This window comes from Prionailurus bengalensis, chromosome D1, assembly GCF_016509475.1.
Source record: "Prionailurus bengalensis isolate Pbe53 chromosome D1, Fcat_Pben_1.1_paternal_pri, whole genome shotgun sequence".
NCBI classification, from domain to species: Eukaryota; Metazoa; Chordata; class Mammalia; order Carnivora; family Felidae; genus Prionailurus; species Prionailurus bengalensis.
Genome location: NC_057346.1, coordinates 99,108,466 through 99,129,641, shown reverse-complemented (window position 1 = coordinate 99,129,641; position 21,176 = coordinate 99,108,466). Strand labels below are relative to the sequence as shown.

General features: G+C 46.5%; 1 protein-coding gene across 11 annotated transcripts in view; it reads left to right on the top strand.

The window, feature by feature from the left end:
* The window catches only part of AMBRA1 (autophagy and beclin 1 regulator 1), a 179,874-nt gene that overhangs the window by 146,761 nt on the left and 11,937 nt on the right, over positions 1-21,176 (top strand). For 10 of the 11 annotated variants that reach the window (XM_043581124.1, XM_043581122.1, XM_043581123.1 and 7 more), the window contains 3 exons: positions 893-1,081; positions 1,922-2,076; positions 16,143-16,282. In XM_043581124.1, the coding sequence (XP_043437059.1) occupies positions 893-1,081; positions 1,922-2,076; positions 16,143-16,282 (484 nt within the window). The remainder of the gene's footprint in view (positions 1-892; positions 1,082-1,921; positions 2,077-16,142; positions 16,283-21,176) is intronic. The other variant, XR_006297466.1, reaches the window with a different exon arrangement.

The window sequence follows — 21,176 nt, the reverse complement described above, 5'->3', positions numbered from 1 at the left end:
CAGTGGGCTTCGGAGATTCAAATGAAAACCCAAACAAAGCGTGCAGGCACAGGACCAGTGCTGGCCAACATCTCAGTCCTGTCACATGGAGCAGATCCTCCCCACATTCTTCCACCACCCCCACCCCCACCCTGCTCCCTCCTGCTGAGCCTGCTGCCTGGCTGACCCTGTGCATAGTTCTTTGTAGCTGCCAAGTACAGACTGAGGCTGCCCCTGGCTGTTTGCTTATGGCATTGGTAAGGCCTACGGCATAGTGAGAAATGAGGAGTTCTAGCCATCCAGCCACAGCTGGGCTTTGTTTCTCTTTGTCCTCTCTTGTGGAGTTAGGAACAGGTGTTAACAAGGACCTGTCCAGAAGTCTGAAGTCTCTAAATGTTCCATTTCCCTTAAATGAGAAAGTAAGGCACAAACTCATGAAATGACTTCCTTCTCCAATGTCGCATAGCAGGTGTGCAGTAGGATCCTCACCCCAAGGAAGCTTTACCTGTATCACCTTTCTCTTGGAATCAGTGGTTTTGCATTTTCACTCATCTTAGTTTTGATCTCTTGGACAATAACAGCTGCTGAGTGGCTCTCCAGGAACAATTTTTAATAACTTTTTCCATATCTAATCTCTCAAATGATGTTTCCAAAGTGTGAGCTAAGACTCAGCAGGTGGTTGTGATTGTGTTGACTATCTGTCGTTTCCTATTAAAATGGTAAAAGAGACATATCTTTCCAGTCTCTTGTGTTGCTTCTTCCATGAAATTTTAGTTTGATTGACAAGGCAGCCTTTAGCGTTTCTAGAGAGGGTTCAGGCCCTTAGGAAAGCCCCCAAATTTCTTGGCCCAGAATTTTTTACACCATCAACTCCAAACTTTCTTACCCTCTTTTCTTTCTTTGTCTGATGCAGCCTCCGTGAATGTGCTGGTGCAGAACTGCAAGATCTACAATGATGCCAGCTGTGACATTTCTGCAGATGGCCAGCTCCTGGCAGCTTTCATCCCTAGCAGCCAGAGGGGCTTTCCTGATGAAGGCATCCTGGCAGTGTACTCCTTGGCCCCCCATAACCTGGGTGAAATGCTCTACACCAAGCGATTTGGTAAGGGAAAGAAAGCCCAACCTAGTGACAGAGGGATGCCGGTGCCTTTGCATGGGCATTCCTAGGTGAGGTATAGCTTAGGTTGGAGTACTGATCATATCCTGCCCCTGCCTCCTTACACAGGCCAGAGGAAGATTGCTTGGCAGGAGTCTTGGCTGGTAGCATTACAGAAAAATCTCAGAATAAGAGTCCTTCCTGCCATGACAGCATCACCAACATGTTTCTGCTGTGATGGCCATAGATAAAGGAGGAGCTTTGGTCATGGCTTGGAGAAGCTTATACACCGTGAGGCAGTTTGGCCTTGTGTATTAAAAGCCCCTAAAATGAATGTTCCCTTCAATCCAGGAATCCCACTTCTAAGAAAATAATTAGGAAACTATACAGAGATTTATGTACGAGGATGTTCACAGTAGTGTTACTTATAGAGAAAATGTCAAATGGTGAAGAATTGCTTAAATAAATAAAGGTGCATTGATAGGGTAAAATACCATCTGGCCTTTAAAATGCTCTTATAGAAGAATATTTAATGGTGGAAAAATGGTCCTAATGTATGAAGTGAAAATAGATTTCAAAATAGTATTTTCAGTATGGTACCAGTTTTTTTAAATGTGATTCTATGATGACAGTGGTGAGCATTTGTTAAGTACTTTCTGTATGTCAAACACTGTATTCAACACTTGAGACACCTTCTCATTATACTCCTCACTGCACTCCTATGAGAGAGCCCCTGGGTAACCAAAGACGCAAACTGAAAATAAAGAGAAAAGACTGAGAGGGAACATTATTGCCTTGTGATGGCAAGAACTCTGGGAAACATCTCTCTGTTCTGTTGGCTCTCAGGTCCCAATGCCATTTCGGTGAGCCTGTCCCCAATGGGCCGATACGTAATGGTGGGCTTGGCCTCGAGGAGGATCCTGCTGCATCCCTCCACAGAGCACATGGTGGCCCAGGTCTTCAGACTGCAACAGGCCCATGGTGGCGAGACCTCCATGAGGGTGAGTGCCACGGCTTATGCCTCCACTGTCGGGCAGCTCTCCAGGCTTGGCAGGGTAGTGAAGGGCAATGGCGTGATCTCCCAGCCTAGGCTAGAGGTAGCATGTTGGTAAAGAATAAGGAAAGACTGCAGTCCGGCCCATCCATGACCAGCTTTTGGAAGCTCTGGACTATTAAAAAGCAGGAACTTTCTCACACCCTCGTTCCTGAGCTGAGCTCCCCAGAGGCCTGAAAGTGTCTTTGGATGAAGACCAAACTGAGTACCTCCTTACCTCAACACGAGACCTTTAGTCTGGAGATACATAAAGGACCCAGTGAAATATTTATGCTTATTTAAAAAAAAAATTTTTTTGAAGAAGCAAACTATAAAAATTGATAAACGGTATACTATGAAATGTTCTTTTCCGTGGGTTGTAATCATGTTGGAGGATGAGGCCTTTCGGTAGCCGCTGTGCTCTTAATCATCTCGTCCATTTCACTACCAGAGAAAGGTCCTGTTGGGGCCCTGTCTTGTCTGAGGTGGACCTCTCTTATACTGCCGTAAAAGCCTTCTGGGCATCATGGGGTTAGTGGCCTTCTGAACTCAAGCATACTAGTTTCTGACTGAGTTCCCATGGGGGCTGATTTGCTTTTGCTGAGGGGAATTGAGCATTTGAATGGTTCTCTAATTAGATGGTATTTAAGCTCTGTCTCAAGCTAAGAACCTATGAATTCCCTTAGCACTTTGTGCTGTGCCATTTATAGTTTTATGCACTTGTTTATGTGTTGTTTTGTGTTTTCTTTAGCTGAGTGGTGTGTATGTTTAATCTGCCCAATTAGGTTCCGTGTAAGCTCCTTAGGGGCATATCCCCCAGGGCCCTTCATTTAGTGCTGTGCATGTAGATGTTTGATGCCTGGAATGGAAACATTTGTTTTTTTAAAGGAAAAAAAAAGAGAGAGAGAGAGATAGGATCCACTGTGTAGAAAGTGACGGAAAGTGGGTGGCCTAGCATGGTTGTCGCCAGCCTCTTCTCCCTCCCATCTCCTACAGGGACCCTCTATCCAACTCTGCTGAGCCACTTCCAAGCACCCGGAATTTCAGAAGGTGCTTTCTTGTCAGTGTGCCTTTACTTGGACTGTCCTCTCTCTCAAACCCAACGTCCGTAGCTCTTCCCCTTTTCCAGGACCTTTCCAAATCACTCCCTCTTTGTACCACCATTGTACCTGGCTACTGGCACGCGTATTCACACTCACCACATCAGACTGCACTTACTTCCTCCCATGTCATTCTCCTCTTTGGAACTGTGAGCTCTTTATGAGCGAAGATCATATCCATTTCGCCTTTATGAAGTTCAAGTACAAATAAGGAACTTGACATCTAGGAGAAGCTGAATGAATGAAAGAGGATCTCAAGGCAAACGTTCTCCTTAGCATTTCTAGGTGGTATCGAGCAGAACCAGTGATAGGTGACAGCATATTCCACCAAGCGTCTGAAAGGGGTGAAACATGAAACAGGCAGTCTGTGCCCTTGAAATCATACTGCCAGGGAAGTCCCAATTCTTGAATTCCAGATGACTTTGGAAATATCTGATATTAGGTGATTGGGAGAACACATTCTGGGAAGTTCACAGGCCTGTTTTCTTACCTAGACATTTGAGGATGGACATTAAGGTTTAGTTTAAATATTCTTATTTTGGTTCTCTTCAGATTCGGATGGTAAAAGTACCTGGTGTCTGCCTTGCACCACCTAGAATCCTGGTCCCAACAGCTGTTCTTCTAAATCCTTCCTGCCTAATTGTGGAATAATTGTTTATAATCATTAAGAGACAGGATCTGATTTCGGCAACACTAATGGACATCTCCAGCCTCTTCCGGAAGCCAGGGCTCCTGCCCAGCTCCTGGGCATAGCCTGCCAGTCCACCATCCTAGCAAGGTTCCTCTTTTCCATAAGTAGCTTAGAAACATCTGGCTAAGGGCAAACAGCTACAGGGCAGAAGCCAAGATGTTGTCACGTATGGGGCTGGCAGCTCAGGGAATGCAGTTGGAGGAGTCTGCTGAGGAGATATGGTGATCCGTTGCTGTCCTGCTAAGGGGCTCAGGGCAGCTAGCCAGCTGCTGCATGCCTCGTGACAAGAGCTATTTCTCAGGCCTCCTGGTGAGGCTTTTTTGATTCTCAGTAGGCACCATCTGCCACTTAGGGAGCTGAAGTGACTAGAAAGCTCCCATTTGGGAAGTGTTCCTCTCACCTAAGAGACAGGATCCAGGCTGCTGAACAAGGTTTTGCTCACCCTGTGTCCACCACATCTGCCTTTAAACCCCTGCACTACAGAAAAGTTTCTGGTTTTCCAGGTCTTGGTTGCCCCTTAACATCCAAAGGCACCAAAGCACTCAGAAAATATCCCTGAATTCAGTCATTGGTGGAAGGGAAGACACCAGCTTTTTTGGATAGCTATGCTGTACCACCGTTTAAGTCAAGGAGGGCCTTTTTGTCTGAGATCAGGGAGCGAGGGTTTAATGGGACAGTAGAGCATCTTCCTCTTTGCACAGGTAAGTATGGGTGGGTGTCTCCATCTGTAATGTAAAGCTCTGTCTTTGAAGGAATGCTTTTGTGGGTGATGGGCCTGTCCTCAAGCTTCTCTACCCAGAATTCATTCCCCTTCTTTTTGGTGGTCCTTCTTGGAAATCACCATGATGTAATATTCCAGAGGGGTAAGCTTGTTGGGTCAACTGACATTCCCAGGAGAACATCCTCCAGAGCATTGACTTACCTTATTTTAATTCCCACTAAGTGACATCTCTCCCCAAGAGATGATCTCTTACCCAGCCCCATATGAACACTCTTCCGAAAATGAATCGCTGATTGCTGCTTTGCCTTGATACATTTATTCTAAGCAGTTTTCAGACCTCTGGATCAGTGCTTCTCAAACTGTGTTCCTCCAACAACCTGTGTTAGAACACCTGGGGTCCTTGTCAAAAACAGACATGACCACAGCAGCGGCGGGGTGGGGGTGGGGGGGGCTACATATCTGCATAAGAATGGGGCGGGAGGGGTATCTGCATTTGTACACCAAACTTTCCAAGTAATTCTGATAACACACTTGAGTTTGAGAGCCGCTGTTCTTATGGACTCCTTTCTTCATTTTAGGTTTCTGCCCGCAGCCCCTTCAAGCAAGGGGGAGAGACACAGTCTCTGGTTTACATGTGGTTTTATGCGTGGGGCTTGGATCCTTGGCTAATCCTGTCACAGGCGCTGTGGCCTTTGTGCTCCACTTCCTGCCAGACCTCACTTAGCTTGTTGGCTCTCTGTGCTTCCCCTCCTGTCTTCTCTCAGTTGTTGTTGCCTTCAAGAGCTCTCCCATGAATATCTGCGTTCTGGATTCTGTTCTGCCCCTGTGTTGAGCCATTTTAATTTTTACCTTTGTTTCTAGGATCACGGTCTTTTTGATACTTCCCTTCTCTGCTTCTGAGACTAGGCTCAGTCTTCCCGACTTTAGTGTGGTTGGCAAATCTGGAAAAGTAAGACTGAGCACATATTTGATCATCCCCTCCCTTCTGCCCATTCCAGGTTCCTCCAAGCTGAGTATGCTATTCTGTGACTCAGGGTCTTATTTGTGTCTGGCTACCTTATACTTGAGCCGGGGAACGCTCTTTGCTAGTTTCTGTTTGGTTTTTGAAGTTAGGCATTTGGAGATTGCTGAGCTCAAGTTTTGCTAAATTCTCAAAACACTGAACTGCCTGTGTGCCCTCTCTGCTTTCATTTTCTAATTGGAATAAGGCATAATATTGTCACAAAAAACTGCAATTAATTTTCTAAAATAGTGGCAACTTGCACATTGTAATAACTTTGGTTGTAACCAAGTGAAAGCATAATAACAAAAATATAAAATTACTAATGACACCAGAAATAGTCCTACACCAGACTGTTCTTCCATTTTTATATCAGTAATAAGTGCTGTTTTACCTAGGGCAAAAGTCAGCAGCTGTAGGGGCTGGGGAGTGGTGCCGGGGCATTTTGAACTGGAAAGCAAGAATAAGGATTATTGCTTTCAACACCGGAATTAAGGTGCTGTGTATTCTTTTTCGCAGATGCATGGACCATCCCCCCAACAGGTGGGGGTTGGGGGCATAGAAGTGGTTCAGTAAGAACCGAAGAGGATCCTTGTTGCGTAATCCCTACAGGTCCTAGAGGCACTGGTTGCTTGAATCTTCCCAGTGCTGGTTTGCTTTTCTCTCTGGTCATTTTATTGGCAGAAGTGATGGATGAGGACACTGTCATTTGACTTGGATGGGAGAAGCTCTAGGAGAGAAAGCAATTTAGCTCTCCTTTCTCTGTGGAACAGCATTGTGCTTTTCAAGGCAAAGCCTCAAATACTTAACAAGGTCCATTTTATTGGAAGCTTTTTCTTTGTGGTTATGTGGTAAAACTGCATTTAAGTGTTGAGCAACTATTACCTAGGCAGATTGTTAGTTTGGAGGGGGTGTTGGAAAGAGAGGCAGCTCCTCTCTCCCCCTTCTCTCCCCTTTACTCCCCTCTCTTCCTCTCTTCTCCCTGTCTCTCCCTCTTCATTCCTCTCCTTCCCTACTTCTTCACCTTGCGAGTTCTGTTCTTCAGTGGTGGACTGTCCCTATGTATATCTTCTTCCTCTGGGGCTCTGGCTGTAGAGATCTGCATCCCCCTCATTCTCTAGGCAGCAGGGAAAGAACACAGATTTGTTACCATTTTTTACAGACCTACGATCTACTCTTAACTAACTGGACTGTAGTTCTCAGTGTGTACTCTGCTGAGACCACATCAACATCATCAGAGAACTTCGTAGAAACTCAGATTCTCAGCCTCATGTGAGGCCTGCTGAATCAGGCTAGGGGTGGGGCCCAGCCATCCTTGTTTTACCAAGCCTCCAGATGACTCTGCCCACAGTCAAGACTGAGAACGAATCATTGGCTGCATGGAGATTCTAGTTAGACCTCACCTATCAGTGTAACTTTGTCCTTTTCCTTTTTGCTCTCACCGTCCCTAGAACCTCATCTGGTTACTTCCATGGCTCCTAATAACAGTATCTTTCAGATACTTCTAGCAAGTTGAGAAATTGATGTGTATCTCCAGCCTAAAGCATTCTGCATCATGCTAACATCCTAGTGGTAGTACTTTAAGAACTAATGCTGTGAGGCCTTTTTCCATTTCTGATTAAAATTCTTACCTGCCCACATTTGACTTTCCTTGAGCTCTTAACCACAAGGCCTTGCCTGCTTGCCTGCACGCTATAGAATACAGAGATGCTTTGGCTTAAAAAGTGAGAAGCAGTATCTTTATCTTTCTCTCCAGGCCCTTCCCCATCTAAAGGAGTACTTCTTCAGTTCCTTTTTCCAGTATTCCACTCACTGTTATCCTTGGATGGGAGACATCACTATGATGCCCATTAATGGATGTCATCTTGGTTATAAAGAAACATCAGTTGTCTTTCTTTTATAGCCATTTTCTGTCACTTTTATAGCCATCTTCACAGAGCCTAGTGACTGATTATTATTATAAATTCATTAAAATCAACCACAGCAAAGGCTTGATATCCAGAGTGTTCAAATTAGTCATAACTAAATTGTAGCTTAGATCTTAGGGCAGCATGGGTGTCCAGCGCTGTCAGCCCTGGCCAGTGTTTATGTAACTAACGTGTACAGGCTCTTTGGGCCAGTCCTAGCTCCATGCTTCAGTATATAATCTTCACTATAACCTCTTTGCCCGGAATTTAGCCTGTGACATAATCTACTCATCTCTACTTCCCTAGATTCTGAAAGTTTGATTTTCTTTTTTTTTTTTTTTTAAGTTTTTTTTTTTTTAATGTTTATTTCTGAGACAGAGAGAGACAGAGCATGAGCAGGGGAGGGGCTGAGAGAGGGAGAGACACAGAATCTGAAGCAGGCTCCAGGCTCCGAGCTGTCAGCACAGAGCCCGACGCGGGGCTCGAACTCACAGATCGTGAGATCGTGACCTGAGCCGAAGTCAGACGCTCAACCGACTGAGCCACCCAGGCGCCCCTGAAAGTTTGATTTTCAAAAGTCACCTAGAACTCTAGTCAATCTAGAGTATTCCCCAGAAATCTAAGGGAATGAGCCTTTCTTAATCTTGTCTGGCCTTGGGAGTGGCAAAAACCAAAAATAAAGATATTTTATTTTTGTACCCTGGAAGGAAGGGTACTATTTCTTCAAGGGGGGATTGGGAAAAAAGAGAGACAGCTTTGTTGTCAGAAATGATTTACTCTTTCCTAAGATTTTGTCCTCATTAATTTTCTTAAAGCCGCCTGTCAGTTGATTAAAAGCTGCTTCCGCTGCAATTATCTTAAAGTTGACTTCTGAGATGTGACACAAAGCATCTATCCTCAAACAGTGCCTTTCTTCAGCACATTGCAGGAAAGGGGGAGGGAGTATGGGAGAATTCAGGGGTGTCTCTGATGCACTTTGTCAGAGAAGGGAGGGGGCAAGATAAAACATTAAAAATAACAGTAGAGCTGCAATTAGTTTCGGTGAATTTTTCCATGACAGATTTCTCTAAAGTAACTCTGATGATTTCTTTTCTCATGGTCTCTCAGAGTGCAGCCTATTCTGTGTGTTATTCTTTTCACTCAACAAAGTTTAATTGAGCCCCTACCATGGGCCAGGTACTTTGTGAGGTCTGGGAAGGCAGTGCATAAAATGGACCTGGTCCCTGCTCTCTTGCTACACAACTGGCGGCTGCGGCTGCTGCTGCTGCTGCTGCTGCTGCTGCTTCTTCTTCTTCTTCTTCTTCTTCTTCTTCCTCTCCTCCTCCCCCTCCTCCTCCTCCCCCTCCTCCTCCTCCCCCCCTTCCCCTCCTCCTCCTCCCCCCCCTTCTTCTTCTTCTTAATGTTTATTTATTTTGAGAGCAAGAGCACAAGAGGTGGAGGGGCAGAGAGAGAGAGAGAGAGAGAGAGAGAAAGAGAATCCCAAGCAGGCTCCATGCTGTCAGTGCAGAGCCTGACACAGGGCTCAAACTCACGAACCGTGAGATCGTGACCTGAGCCAAAATCAAGAGTCAAATGCTTAACCCACTGAGCCACCCAGGCACTCCCACAACGGGCTTCTTGACTGGTCTTTGCACTGCTGTATTCCTAATCTTCCCTGCACTTGGCACACAGGAGACACTGAGGAACGTTCCAGGAATGTGTGTCCCTTTGATACCTTGTGTGCTGTATGTTTCCTACATATGTGTGAAGATATACCCCTTCTTACGGCCATCATCAGTGCGTCTAGCACATTTCTCCATAACAGTAATTGAAACTATCAAGGAGATAATCCTTATGAAAATAGGGAGCGTCCTGCTCATTTCACAATTTTGCCCAATATTGGGTTCTTGGAGTGCTAGTCCCAGCACTGAGACATGGTGATAGATTCCCAGTAGATAGCTTCAAAAGTGAAAAGCAGAACAGTTAGGTTTTTTTTTCAAGAATTGGTAAGAGAACCAATTCTTGCATTTGTAAAGGCTAAAAGTATTTTAATGTATTTCAAATATAAAATACAAAGTATTTTAATGTTTAACTGTCCTCAGAGCGCTTCCAAAAATATCAACTAAAACGTATTAAATGTATTGGAATATATTGAAAGACTCTCTTATCCAAGGTGAATCTCTAGAATAACTTCTCATTTGGCCATTTCCTTTGAGATTCATGAAGCCAAGGAAGTTTAAGAACTTGTGCTGTGCACAGACATGTGGGAATAGGAGAAAATAATTATTTTAATTTGTTCTAGGAGCGTTCAATGCCTTGGTATTTCATTTAACACCAAAGTAGATCCCTCAGCTGAAGTAACCTCTGCTTTGTCCTAATGGCTTGAGATGCCTTTGGAAAGGCATCAGGCCAATTGAAAACTAAACTTCTTGTCCTCTGACTGCTCTTTGGGAGCTCTTTGAGAGGAATGAGTGAATAAAACAGAGTTTTCAGATCCCAGCAAATCACAAGAAGTTGGCTAGAAGTGACTTCAAGGGAGCAGATTATCAATGGCAGCAGAGGGCAACACATTCCAAGAGTTAAGTAAAGGAGACCCCAGGCGGGCTCAGTTGGTAGAATGCACGACTTGATCTCAGGGTGTGAGTTCAAGCCCCACATTGAGCCTAGAATTTACTTTAATTTTTTTTTTAATGTGTTTCATTTAAAAAAAATTTTTTTTTAACATTTATTATTGAAAGAGAGTCAGAGCATGAGCAGGGGAGGGGCAGAGGGAGAGGGAGACACAGAATCTGAAGCACGCTTCAGGCTCTGAGCTGTCAGCACAGAGCCTGACGGCGGGGCTCAAACTCACAAACCACAAGATCATGACCTGAGCCGAAGTCGGATGCTTAACTGACTGAGCCACCCAGACGCCCCTAATGTTTTTCATTTTTTCAACTTTTTTTTTTTTTTTTAATTTTATTTTTGGGACAGAGAGAGACAGAGCATGAACGGGGGAGGGGCAGAGAGAGAGGGAGACACAGAATCGGAAACAGGCTCCAGGCTCCGAGCCATCAGCCCAGAGCCTGACGCGGGGCTCGAACTCACAGACCGCGAGATCGTGACCTGGCTGAAGTCGGACGCTTAACCGACTGCGCCACCCAGGCGCCCCATGTTTTTCATTTTTGAGAGACAGACAGAGAGAGAGAGAGAGAGCAAGGGAGGGGCAGAGGGAGACACAGAATCCAAAGCAGGCTCCAGGCTCAGAGCTGTCAGCACAGAGCCTGATGTGGGGCTCGAATATGAACGGCAAGATCATGACCTGAGCCAAAGTCAGACATTTAACCGACTGAACAACCCAGTCGCCCCTAGAACTTACTTTAAAAAAAAAAAGTTAAGAAAAGGAGCTGTCGCTCTTCTTTTCTGTTGGGAGAGCTTTGGTTTAGGACAAGGGTGATCTAGGCAGATTTGTTCTTGCTTCAGCTGAATAAAGGGGAGAATTAGGTGAGCTCATATTCTGATTCTTATTTTTAAATGGTCACTTTAAAAACAACCTCCTACAAGTTCTATACTCCAAAGTAGAATATAAAGAAGGCTTAGAGACAGTAAAAAAAAATTAAAATTGCTGGAAAATGATCAGATTTTCCTAGGGATGAAGATACTTAAGTAATTCATGAATCTAAGTAAATCAACAACTTGAAAGGAAGAAAAGATAAAAGGTGAGCAGTCTCCCTCCCCCTGCCTGCTCTGGGACTTGTGCATTTCTCAGCCTTGGACAAGATGGGTAGTCATCCATTTCCAGTGGAAAGGTCAGCTGTCTCTTAGCATCTGCTTTCCATTGATTTTTCCCTCTTCCCAGAGAGTTAATTTTCCTCTAGTAACCCTCTCTAAAGGCTTAAGGCCTCCCTTGATCTCCATCATTACCGAGAAGGCATTTCTCCTCCTCACAGTTCCTTTCCTCCTCTTGGCTTGGGTCTTCTCTTGTGGCCAGTCCGTTTCCAGTTCCAGTCTGTTTCTTCCTACCACCAGCTTCCATCGTCTTAGTTAAAACAGGGGAGATCTGCTGAGTGCACTCGACCTCTTGCCGCTGTGGAGCCGTTCCAATTTTACAGATGATGAGATTCCCCAACACAAACAAGATAACCACAAAGTTTTTTCTTTCAGCTTCTTATCTGAGCTGATCTGAACAGTGCAGTTTGCTACTCAGACTAATGGTCTGAGCTTTATTGATATGCAGCCGAAAAGAAAACATCTTCTTGAGGGCAGCAATACATTTTTCGTCTAAATTTTAAAAGGGTGGAGAGGAAGGTTTCCCACTGAGCAACTCTGGTTGCCTCTCATTCTTTTCCTGTCTTTGAACAAGAAACAAGATCCCTTTAGTTTTGATCTGGGAACTGTATTCTTTTGCTCCTACTTCTGTTAAGTAGAGTTTGGGGGATGGAAAGGCAGGTGGTACACGAGATGGTCTTGGACCCCAGAAGTGAAAGAATCATCCTCTTGTCCCACTCTCTTAGGACCATAAAGACCTTGGCGACCTGACTCGTTCTCTGGTAATGTGCCAATATGGCACTGGCTCTCCTTCTAGTACATTGATTCCAGTTCTCTTCATAGAGTTTAGACAGAAAAGAAAACAGTCTCCTTGGGGAGGGGGTTGCTGTCAGCTTTTGTCATATACCAGGGAACATCTGTAGCCAAAGCTGGTGAAACCAGGTCTCTGCCAACATGAATCAGCAGCTGGGTTTTGTGTCCCGCCCCACAAAGGGTCTCCAGGTCCTGATAATCCTCCTCTAACGTAATGGAATTTGGTGGTACAACTTCATGGGGTGTCTCTCTTGTCAGAGGGAGAGAGGGATTTTTGGCAGGCCACCCAGCTTTGTCCTTGACGAGTGGTAAGGAAACCTTTATTGGTGATATATTTGGGGTGTCTTTAAGTGAAGGCCAGAGCTGTCCCTTAACACTATCTCAGATCTTCTTTCTTGTCAGTGCTGATGAACCTTGAGTGTACAGAACCAGAGCTAGACCCCACTGGAATCTGGGAGGAGATGGCTCCCCCAGTCACTGGGCCAGATAGACTGATAGTTGAAAGCAGCAATGTTGGGAGAGTGGCCAGAGCTACCGAACCGTCTGTCAGCATTGGGGAACTCGTTGGGCAGATACTCTTTTTGTCATTAGGGCTGACTAATTGTGAGGAGAATAGCCCCCTCTGTGAGGTGCTTTGAGAGCTCCAGCCAGAGAATGGAGCGGAAAGTCCATCTCTGGGATGGTTCGGAAAATGGGCCAGGTTCTCATTCCTCTAGGCTCCTTTAATTTCAGGCATGTGTGAAATCAGGAGTATTGGACCGGGTGGCCTCTCAGGACTGTAAATCAGAGTCCTGCCCATCTGGCACCCTCTGTGCTCTTACTGCACCCCCTCCCCCATATGTTTTGCTCTCATCTCCCTCCTTCCTACCCCCACATTAGAGTGTGATAAGCAAGCTGGTGCTTATCAGGAGTCCTGGAGGCTGCTGATCCTCACGTGGGATCTTCTGGCTTCCTGCCACAAAGCAGGATTTAGTCTAATACCCAAACACTAGAGGAGATGGGCACTTGGGAGCTGCCCTTTCAACGGTGTTTAAGGACTTGACGGGGTGAGGGGCCCGGGGGAACTGCCATAGAGAACAAATTGATGTCCCATGACTACTACAGCCATAGAGGTTGTGACTGTCTGTGCAGCAAGGTCTAGGGGTCTCAATCTTTAATTACTTCTCCCCAGTGCATTTGACCTTGTCTCACCTGAGCTGGGTCATCCATCATACTGGTCTTTTGAGGGTTTTGTCTCCAAAGTAGGTTCCTGTGCTTAGAAGCAAATTGATAGTATTTGCTTGTTAATTTTTCTGCAGCAACAGACTATAAAAGGTAAACTTGTGATATGTGAGAGGCTTCTCTGCTTCTTTCCTGGTCTGGAACATTTCTGGAAGAATTCTCTTCCTCTTTGAGACCCATCAAAAACTCAGCACAACCTTAAAGCATCTACTTTACTAACCTTATTACTCCCCCTTCTTACAAGGCTACTCTCTCTGCCCAGCTCCCTGAAGTTAGGAATGAATCATTGTGACTTCAGCTGAGACTCCCTTGTGAAGCTTTGTAGAACTGTCACAGGTCAAGACTGAAGCTCCCCTAATCCAGCCCACTAAAATTAACACACATCCCTCCTTAACCCTGGTGTACCCCACTCATGCCATCTAACCTTGGGGTGAAGGGAAGTTGAACAGTCAATGATCCCAGACATAGTTGTTTGTCCTTTGAGTGTGTGTCCCAACTCATTTAACCATGTGGCCTGCAGGTGGGACAGAAACTATTGATTTATCTTCTGGGAAGGAAAACCTCTGTGAGAAAGGGTAAAGGCACCACACCCCATCCCCTGACTTGAAGGAAAGGGTTGAATAGGTGCAAAGGGAAAATACAGGTATTGCCACCTCCACAGAGAGTCAGCCATTGAGGCTGGTAGAGAACGGAGCAATGAGTTCGTTCAGAGCACCTGCTAGATATATGTGTGCAAGGAAGAGACTATCCAGAGGTCAAGCAACCATGTTCTACATGACTAGTTTAGAAATTCATAAACTCCATTGGGCTCTTTTTTTAGTAGTCTCCTCAGTTAGACCAAAGATTTTTGCTAATTCTTACATTTGGAGTTGAGTCAGAAAGAGAGGGCACGGGAGGTTCTTAAAGCAGCAGCTGTGGTGCCGTCAGTCTTCTGCCTCAAAACAGAGCCAATTCTGTATCTGTAAGAGACCCATTCAACCTCAGGACCATTGCAGGGCCGTCCGGGCGGTGTGCCATTAGCCGCCCAGGCACATTTCTCAGCGCCACAGAACCTGGAAAATTATTCATAACAGGATTCTCTGTGTATGTGTCGGTATGTTGAGAACTCGTGCTGCTGTCCTCTCCATTCTGGAGCCCGTCCTGGTGAAAGCATTTCAGACAGATAGACACCCAAGGCACATGAACAAGTATTCCCACATCCAGGGCTGCTTATCACTTCATGCTTATACGTGCAGTGGACCCTTAGCTCAATTTTTACTTACTTCCTCTTTTTTTTTTTTTTTAATTTTAAATCTCTCATCAGGATAATTTTTAAAGTAATAATTATTGTACCACCCTAAATTCCTTGAATATTACTTTCTAAACCACATCTCATTTGGTCTTCTTTGTTTTTTTGTTTTTTTCCATCAAGGGACAGGGAAAAGTAGATCATCCCTACTTTCATTCCTACTTTATAGATTAATACCTGAAGAGGCTAAAAGGGAAAACATTGACTACAACTCCAGTTGCTAGATTCTTGGCTTCATGTCCTCTTTGTAGACCCGAACCATCTTTTTTGAAGCCCCAGATGCAGATTCCTGATAATAATAGCAGCAGTTACCATTTATGAGCTTGCACTGTGCTGGACATTTTATACACATCATGCCTTTTCATCTCTCCACAATTATTTGGATATTGGTATTGTATCTTTTTTTTTTAATGTTTATTTTTTTTAAGAGAGAGACAGAGCACAAGCAGGGAAGGGGCAGAGAGAGAGGGAGACACAAAATCTGAAACAGTCTCCAGGCTCTGAGCTGTCAGCATAGAGCCGGACGTGGGGCTCGAACTCAAAATGTGTGAGATCATGACCTGAGCCAAAGTCAAACGCTTAACCAACTGAGCCACCCAGGTGCCCCTGGTGTTGTATTTTTTTAAACTGAGATCTGGAGAAGTTACTGTTCTAGAGAAGTGTCAGGACTCCAACCCAGGGCTTTCTCGCTCGAAGGAAAGTCCCCATCCTTCATTCTCCCAATGTCCTGCTCTCTGACTAAAGTTGCTGTGGAATGTCGTGCAGCTCAGAGGCCAGAGAAATTGGAGGCTCTCTTTCACCTACTCCAAACCCTTAGCCACAGCTGAGCTGCCTCCTGAGAAAATAGTAGCTTTGGAAATAAGCCTACTATTGAAGGGAGATTCTCCCTTGGAGAAATGGATACGATCTATTTAATGGTGATTTATATAAGCTAGAAAGAAGTCATGTACCTGTGTGTTCAAGATTCCCCTCTTCCCTGCTTCCTACATCTTAGCGCACCTTTTAGGTTTCCTTAACAATAGCAGTTTTAACATTGCTTTTAATTAGATGAATTAAGAATGTTCTCTGGTGTTATCACCCCCTCCCGCCCCCCTATCACCTTCAGTTCTCCATTGCTGTAAGAGCTGTGATTTCCATGGTAACGGGACTCCCAGTTGAGCTTGGCTCTCACTGGTTTGTCTGGTCAGGGGAACGTTAGGAGCAGACCTTCCTGGGGAGTGGAGCTCTGACAGCCTTTCCAGGGGGCTACCGTAAAGCCACGAAGTGAGAAGAGCTAAAAGGTTGTTATGTTAAGGAGAGCATGAGCAAGCTTCCTGCAGAAAAGCCTAAGTGACCCCTAGCCTTGCTGGACAGAGTTGTAGCCTTCTCCTAAAGTCGAGGGCCCCAGGCTCCCCCTGCCACCTCAAGTTCTGCAGTATGTGTAAGAGGCCTTCTGTTCCCAGCCTAACTGGCTCCTTTCCTCCCTGTGGTTAACTTGCTTCCGGCCATAGAAGGGACTTGGTTATTCTTGGTAACAAATTGTTTCTCCTCGAATTCTCTTTTCTTCCCTCTTTTCTCCCCCACCCAGAGAGTTTTCAACGTCCTTTACCCCATGCCTGCCGACCAGCGGAGACATGTCAGCATCAACTCTGCCCGTTGGCTGCCCGAGCCAGGGCTTGGCCTGGCCTATGGTACCAACAAAGGAGACCTGGTGATCTGCCGACCAGAGTGAGTGGCCCAGGGCGGGCGGCAGCACGGGTGGGAGGGGGTCATCCAGGCTGAGGACGTGAGTGATCAGCACCATCTGTGGGTCTGGCCGTGAGGTGGGGTCTTGTAGAAGGGAAATCGAAATTCTGCTAGAGCCTGCCTCATTCTCTGCGTCACTCCATGGAGGGTCCTTTTAACTTGAGGTTGCTAGCGTTAGCTCTCCGTCCCAGAAATCTTCAAAAGACTGGTTTAGTTATTATGTCTTCTTAAACCTGAGGCAGTATTTTTTTTCTTTGTTTTCTCTTGTTCTCTGGTTCCCTAGTGATAGTAAAATTTCCCTGCAGGCAAAAGCATAGATATCAAAGATTCTTTTCTAAACGCTTTTTGAAAAATTCAACAGGTGGTCTTAGGTTTGTATAAATGCCATAGTCATAACTTAAGAAATAAAATTGGAAATAAGAGTATTGTTAAAGCCCTAATTTGTCAGGCCACTGATCTCTAGCAGCCTGGCTCTGTGTCCTGCCTGTTTTCCTTTCTGCTTGTGCTTCATAACAGTGAAGGCAGATTGGAAAGCTCCATTTAAAATCAAAATGATTATCCTGTCTTGAAGTAAGGGGTAGGAGGGGACAGGGAACCATAGCACCTCTGTGTTGGGTCCTGATGACACCCCTTCCCCTTGTGGTGTTTTGGAGGACAGAAGTCTATTCTTTCACTTGAGACCCTGGGAGTCAGCCAGGTCTGTCATCAGTTTCCAGACCCAGCCAGGTGGGGCGCGTGAAGCTCTGTGCTTCAGTGCAGATCAGGCTGATTGCTGCGTGGGCCGCTGCAGGGTTCCAGCAGACTAAATGCCACTTCTGCCTCCAGACCGTCCTAATGCTGTCCTTCACTTGGTGCAGTGCCTTCTCCCAGGGTGTTCTGCAGATCACAGAGCATGGCGTGACTGGTCTGGTAGGGTCTCTGGCTGTTGGAAGTGTCCACTTTGCCTTTTAATAGGGCCTTTGGTGATTTTTCCTAGGGTGTGTATTTGGGTCAGTTCTTGCGGCCTCGTAGATGACTGGTGACTGAGCCCTTGTCAGCTGAGCTAGGTCAGTAGCTCAGGAGAAAGGAAACCCGGTTCTAAGGGGAGCTCTTTCATTCTATCTTGAATTTTTGGAGCCCCTCCCAAAGAGAGGCTGCTATCTGAGACTGTGGTCCTGCCAGCTGCACTGTCCTCAGGCTCTGTGTCCAGAGAGCCCCTTTCACTAGCTCCTTGTGCCTTTCCAGAACCGTGCCTGCCTCTTTGAATGACCGTGCCACTGTTAGCCCCGTCGCTGGGTCTGTCTGTCTCTGCCCTCCCTCTGGCATGACCGTAGCCGTGGAATCAGTCTGCTCTCAACTCCTTCTTTTTCCCCAAAGCACATGAGACTGCTTATCTTATCTCTGCCTCTTAGACATTTATAAGAGGACTCTAATAGACATCTTCTCCAAAGCTGGCACAGAATTCTGGACCATAATTTTATTCTTAACAGCACTGTAGTTATAGGCCCTTCTTAGTCCCCATTTCCCCAAAACATCCTTCCTCAACATTATTGTCTTGTCTGTAGCTCCAGCCACTGACCGTTGTGCCAGGCAAACTCCCATCCCCGTCCCTTGCAGAAGTGGCCTGCTCCTCCCGAGGCACAGTCTCTACTTCCAGGTTGTCGTGGTCCCACAAAGGCTTTTGTGTCTGAAACCCCAGCCTCCGCACTTGGTGTGAGTCACAGACACCTCAGCCAAACATGAAGCTGGCTTTGGCCTCTCTTCTCTCTTTTCTCCCCATATGTCGTCTTCAAGATCCAGCTTCACTAGGCTGGAGCCATCCTGGGCTGCCTGGGGAACTCTTAGCTGCAGGAACTCAGGCCTCTTCCAGGAGCAAGGGAGCCACCAGTATTTGACAGCACAAACAGCGTCCCATCGCACACCAAGTTGCGTTGGCCTGAGAGAGAGAGAGCTGGCTTGGCCTACCTGTCTCGGGGTTGCTGTTTCTCCTGATTTCTTGGGTCCTTTTGGCAAATGCCCCAAATCTTAGGGTGCGTATTTAAGGGGACTATGCAAATTAAGACAGACATGACTCTGTCCCAGGTTGTTCAGAGTTTCTCTGCTTCTCAGTCCCCTTCATATCTGTGGGATTTGGCCTCAGGCAGGGAAGCCCAAGCAGTATTCTGGTAAAGAAGGGAAGACTCAAGCCAGGTCTCCCAGCAGATCAGAGACAGAATTAGGCTTCCTGACTGTCCAGTCCAGGGCTCTTTCCTACAGCTGGTTTTTGTGGGGTTTTTTTTTAACCTTTTTTCAATCACAAACACCTTTGAAATTCTGATGGAAACAATGTACATTTTTCTGCAGAAAAACATACCACAAGAACACACGATTTCATAACTCTCTTAAGACCTCAGGTAAAGAATGCAGCGGTCAGATGATGGGGACGCGGTGGGAAATGAGAGAGGAGTGAGAATGTTCACATCTTTTGAATAGTTGGTGGTTGGTCTCTGGCCTAAAATGAGGAGAACAAATGAATAGGGAAGTAGGAGCTCAGGGTTGTGTCTCCAGTAGGCAGATGCCTGAGGCTCACCGCCCATCCCCTTGTGATACGGTTCTGGCACACCCTTTCCCGAGGGCACAGCAGCCAGCCAGCCAGCTGGGCCAGGATTACAGCCCTCCCTCTAAAACAGGTGGCCGTCTTTGTCCACAGACACAGGCAGCTGCACCTCCGTTTTGTGCTTTCAGTCCTGCTCTTGATTTCTCCTCCATTGTCTTAGCCTCCACACTCTGTCCAAGCACAAAGACAGAGGTCACAAGCCCCTGGGGCATCTCTCGTGGCACTGAAAACCCACTGAGGTAGAACAAGGCCTAAGGAAATCCCCATTGCTCCAGGGTAAGAAATTCTTAGGACAGGTGAGGAGATGAACAGCTGGCCCTGTAGCCCCTGCACAAAGCCAGTAGGGTGGCGGATAGCCCCGTCACCCCACCCTTCCCAGCAGTGAGGCGCTCCTTTCTCCTTTGCTTTGCTCCCCCACCCGCCACTCCTCCCAAGCTGCTGCTGCGCCTCTGGCTGACTGCCAGCCCAGCCAACACCCCCAGTGATAACCATAGTGGGCGTGAAGTACCAGATTGATGTGAGGGGGTGCTTGCTCACTTCCGGCTTCATAGATCAGCCCTACAAATGGGGGGGAGGTGTTGCTGGGAAGACCACTGCTTCTCAGAGTCAGCTCTGAAGACAGAATTGAGGGACTCATGCCAGAAGAAACTAGGCCGGGACCGTGGGGCATCTGGCCCCCTGGCTGAGTGTGGGGCCCTGTCAGCTCTGTCCCTTAAGAGGGAGCTACCACTGTAAACAGTGATTGCAATCAAGCATCACTGACCAAGGAGGGAAAAGGCAGATCCCCGAGTCAAAAGAGGAGCCACTGAGACTTCATGTTTCAGGCTGCCCCACAAAAGCCAGGTGCCAGCTCTTTCCCACTTGGCAGAGATAGTGGGGATAGATGCCTGTCCTTCTTTCCAAAGAGACAGCCATGTGGGCCAAGCCTCTGCAGCCATGTAAGTGACAGAAGAAAGAAGGATGTTCTCAAAGGGAATATTCCCTAAATGTTCAGAAGTTCAGGGGTGCCTGGCTAGCTCAGTCAGTGGAGCATGTGGCTCTTGATCTCAGGGTTGTGAGTTTGGGTGCCACTTTGGGTAAAGAGAATACTTAAAAATAAAATCTTTAAGGGCATCTGGGTGGCTCAGTTGGTGAAGCGTCTGAATTTTGATCCTGGCTCAGGTATTGATCTCACAGTCGTGAGTTCGAGCACAGCTTACAGCTGCTACTGAAGGAATCCAGGCGTGAAGCGGAAGTCCATTTGAAAAGGCTGACGCTGGGGCACCTGTGTGGCTCAGTCGGTTAAGCATCTGACTCTTGGTTTTGGCTCAGGTCATGATCTCACGGTTCATAAGTTCGAGCCGCACATCAGGCTCTGTGCTGACAGCTCAGAGCTGGAGCCTGCTTTGGATTCTGTGTCTCCCTTTCTCTCTGTCCCTCCCTCGCTTGTGCACACTCTCTCTCTCTCTCTCTCTCTCTCAAAGATAAATAAACATTTAAAAAAAAAAAAAAAGGAAGGAAAGATTGACCCTGATTGGCCTTCCATGCTTCTTCATACTTTTGTGTATTGGTCTGGCTTCCAGGAAGAACCTAAGGCAAACAGTGACTGTTTGATCCTAAGACCCAAGGAGAAAGGAGATGAGTCGGGACCATTCTTCAGCTTGTAGATGGAAATCAGTGATACTGGGTATTGAAGGCTAACAGTTCCAGTAGCTAGAGAGTGTATCTTCAACTCTGATCCTTGGTACAGTACCTGGAATTCTATCCAAACTTTCAAAAGCATGAGCTTGCTGTAGTCGAGCTGCTCTGACCACAGAAAGCAGAACAAATCAGGGTGAACAGTAGACCTGTTGGTGGGGGGCAGAAAGGAAGGGGGGGCCTGGACGGCACATCTGCCAGTCTCCATTGCCTCCTTCTGTTGGCTGTTGACCCAGCACCGAATGTCCCAAATTCACAGTTCTGAGCTCACAATGCATGCTGCCAGATGGAAAGTGTTTAGGGGACCCTTTGACCATCAGCATCATGCTAACAGTTCCAGCTCATAGAATGGGCCTTCAGGTGGCTGGTCTTCTGAGACAGGAAGGAAGGTTCTTGGTCACGCAGTGCATAGCTCGGCGTAGGTTTAGTGTGAACAGTTTGTTGTCATTAACCAGCCCTGGCTAGCAAAAATTACAGAGGAAGGATTTGGCAGGGACCCAGATGGTATTGCCACCTGTCAATAAATCTTGACAAGTTTGTAAATCAAAGGCTCCCTGGCAGCTGGCTTCACATGGTGCCTCATGCAGCCAGGATTTGGCTCATCAGAAGCTATAGTGATGACTT